At 22.9% G+C, this 2,305-nt stretch overlaps 1 protein-coding gene across 1 annotated transcript; it reads right to left on the reverse strand.

The window, feature by feature from the left end:
* Positions 1 to 323: 323 nt before the first annotated feature.
* LOC131649463 (paired amphipathic helix protein Sin3-like 4) lies at positions 324 to 1,601 on the reverse strand. Its single transcript, XM_058919224.1, has 5 exons — positions 1,593 to 1,601; positions 949 to 1,091; positions 685 to 862; positions 481 to 579; positions 324 to 398 (listed from the first exon to the last, which is right to left on the reverse strand). The coding sequence occupies exons 1-5, from the start codon at positions 1,599 to 1,601 to the stop codon at positions 324 to 326; spliced, it is 504 nt and encodes a 167-aa protein (XP_058775207.1).
* Positions 1,602 to 2,305: the final 704 nt, after the last annotated feature.

Here is a 2,305-nt window from a genome sequence, read left to right on the forward strand (position 1 = left end):
TTGTGCCTATAACATACCATACCCGAAGATAATGAAAAGGTTTGTGCCTATAACATACCATAACCACGAGAGCAGCTTCATTTATTAATTTTCCGAATCGATTTATCTTCATTAGTTTTCATATATAAATTGTCATCTTTTCACTCAAAATCATAAACTAAATTGATAAATTATTGTTGAAAGTTGAAACGCTTGCTTACAACATGTCTCAAATTACAAAATTTAAAATTATACTTAATAAAATAAATAATATGTCCAACAAAAGCATAGCTATTATTAACTCATTACAAATTACTTTACCAAAGAAAGTTAATCAGTATGAATTACGAGCTATCTTTTGGAAGAAAATCAATAAATCCATCGACTAGATCACGGTGGTTTTTAAAAAGTGAAAAAACCTGGAAAAAAAATACAATTATAATTAAAATGAGCAATAAAAAAGAAAATAAAACTTAAAGGAATAGAAAACTTATCACATACCTTTTCACACATCTCCTTAAGACTCATATTGTTGTTTTTGTACATACTCAATATATCTAGAAATAAATCGTATACACAAGGTTCACGTCGAAATCGAGTCTGCATAAAAATAACTCATTATACTTATTAAAATTAACCCTATACGTATATTAATAAAGTTTCTCTATAAAATTAAACATATGTGTATCAAAACAATCTTTATACCTTTACTTTGCCCAAATACTTTTCTGCTTTTTCTTTATTCACTTCAGGCACCTTTGGCTTCTTCGCTGGAGATTTGATTTCTAAACCTTCAGGTAAAAAAATATCAAATTTTAATAATAATTCTTTGTGACATTTGAGCAACTCCTTCACTCTTTCCATCACGCCATGTATATCAATTCTGCAAATACATCATACGAAAAATAAATAAATTTGTTATAATAAGCAAATTTAAAACTTTTATCATTATATGAGAATAAATCAAACCTTCTCATTTGAAAATCTTTCATAATCATTAGAAATTCACGGTACTTGTCCTTCTCATCTTTAAATGCAATCTTTACTTCTTTTATATACATCTTGGCATCATCATTGGTTATTGGTTTCTTTGTACCCGATCCTCCAATTTCCTATAAAAAACATAAGTTAGTCACCATAAGAGAAAATGAAAATATTCAACTGAACTTTTACTCAATAAATCAATAAAAGTTGAAAATTAGCTCATGAGAAAACAAATAAAAAATCAATATTGATATGTATCATTTAAACTCATCTCACAAATATTCATATAATTAATATTTTTAAATACAATCCTCTCTTGTAAAAACTAGAAAACTAAAAATTATAGGGCAGCAATAAAAAAAACAAAAAAACAAAACAAAACTTCATCTCACAATTTATTTATTTGTCGATCTATTACAAACATGTTGACTATAAACTTCCTAAAAGTCATGGAAAAAAGAAAAAAAAATATCACATTCAATGTAAAGAGATAGGAATGAATCTGATCAAACGTTATAAAACAAATTAGAGAATGTATAAGTATTAAAGTTGTTGAATCTAAATATACCAATACAAAAAAAATATCAATTAGCTATGATCAGAGGTCCTGATCAATGTGATATATTTACCTTTGTCATCTTCAAAATTAACAGTTAGTATGTGGCGACTTTGAAGAAATGGAGATTGTTTTTTCTGTATGATTATAAAAATGAAAAGACAGAAACTATAAAAATAAGAGTGGAGAAACTCACATTCTGATTTTATATTGTTTTTAAATTTAATATTCTTTTTTCAATACTTATAAATGGTCTAATTTCTTTAACTTCTATTAAATTAATTATTTTTTTATAATTATTTTTGAATTGTTTGACATGCACTAGAAAGTTTATTTTATATATATACCAATAATGTAAAACTTCTATAAAAATATTAAAATTAAAATTATTAATATACATTGAATCACATTTTAGTAAATAAATTGATATTTTAAGAATTAATATACAACTTTAAATGATATTTTACCTTTTCTAATTTATTGATAAACTTAATCAAATTTGACAGAAACTTTGTATTTAAAAAAAAGTTAGTATATATTTAATGGACAAAAAGACTTTAATTTAATATTTTTTAAAATGGTTTAATTTTGTAGACTTGTTTAATAATTTAATTATATTTGTTGTTGTATTTGAGTGAAAATAATATTGCTATTGTTTGATTAAAATATTATATTAATAACAATAATTAATTGGTAAAACCTGTATAGTATTTAAATTTTATATATATATATATATATATATATATATATATATATATATATATATATATATATATATATATATAT

This window comes from Vicia villosa, linkage group LG2, assembly GCF_029867415.1.
Source record: "Vicia villosa cultivar HV-30 ecotype Madison, WI linkage group LG2, Vvil1.0, whole genome shotgun sequence".
Classification (NCBI taxonomy): domain Eukaryota; kingdom Viridiplantae; phylum Streptophyta; class Magnoliopsida; order Fabales; family Fabaceae; genus Vicia; species Vicia villosa.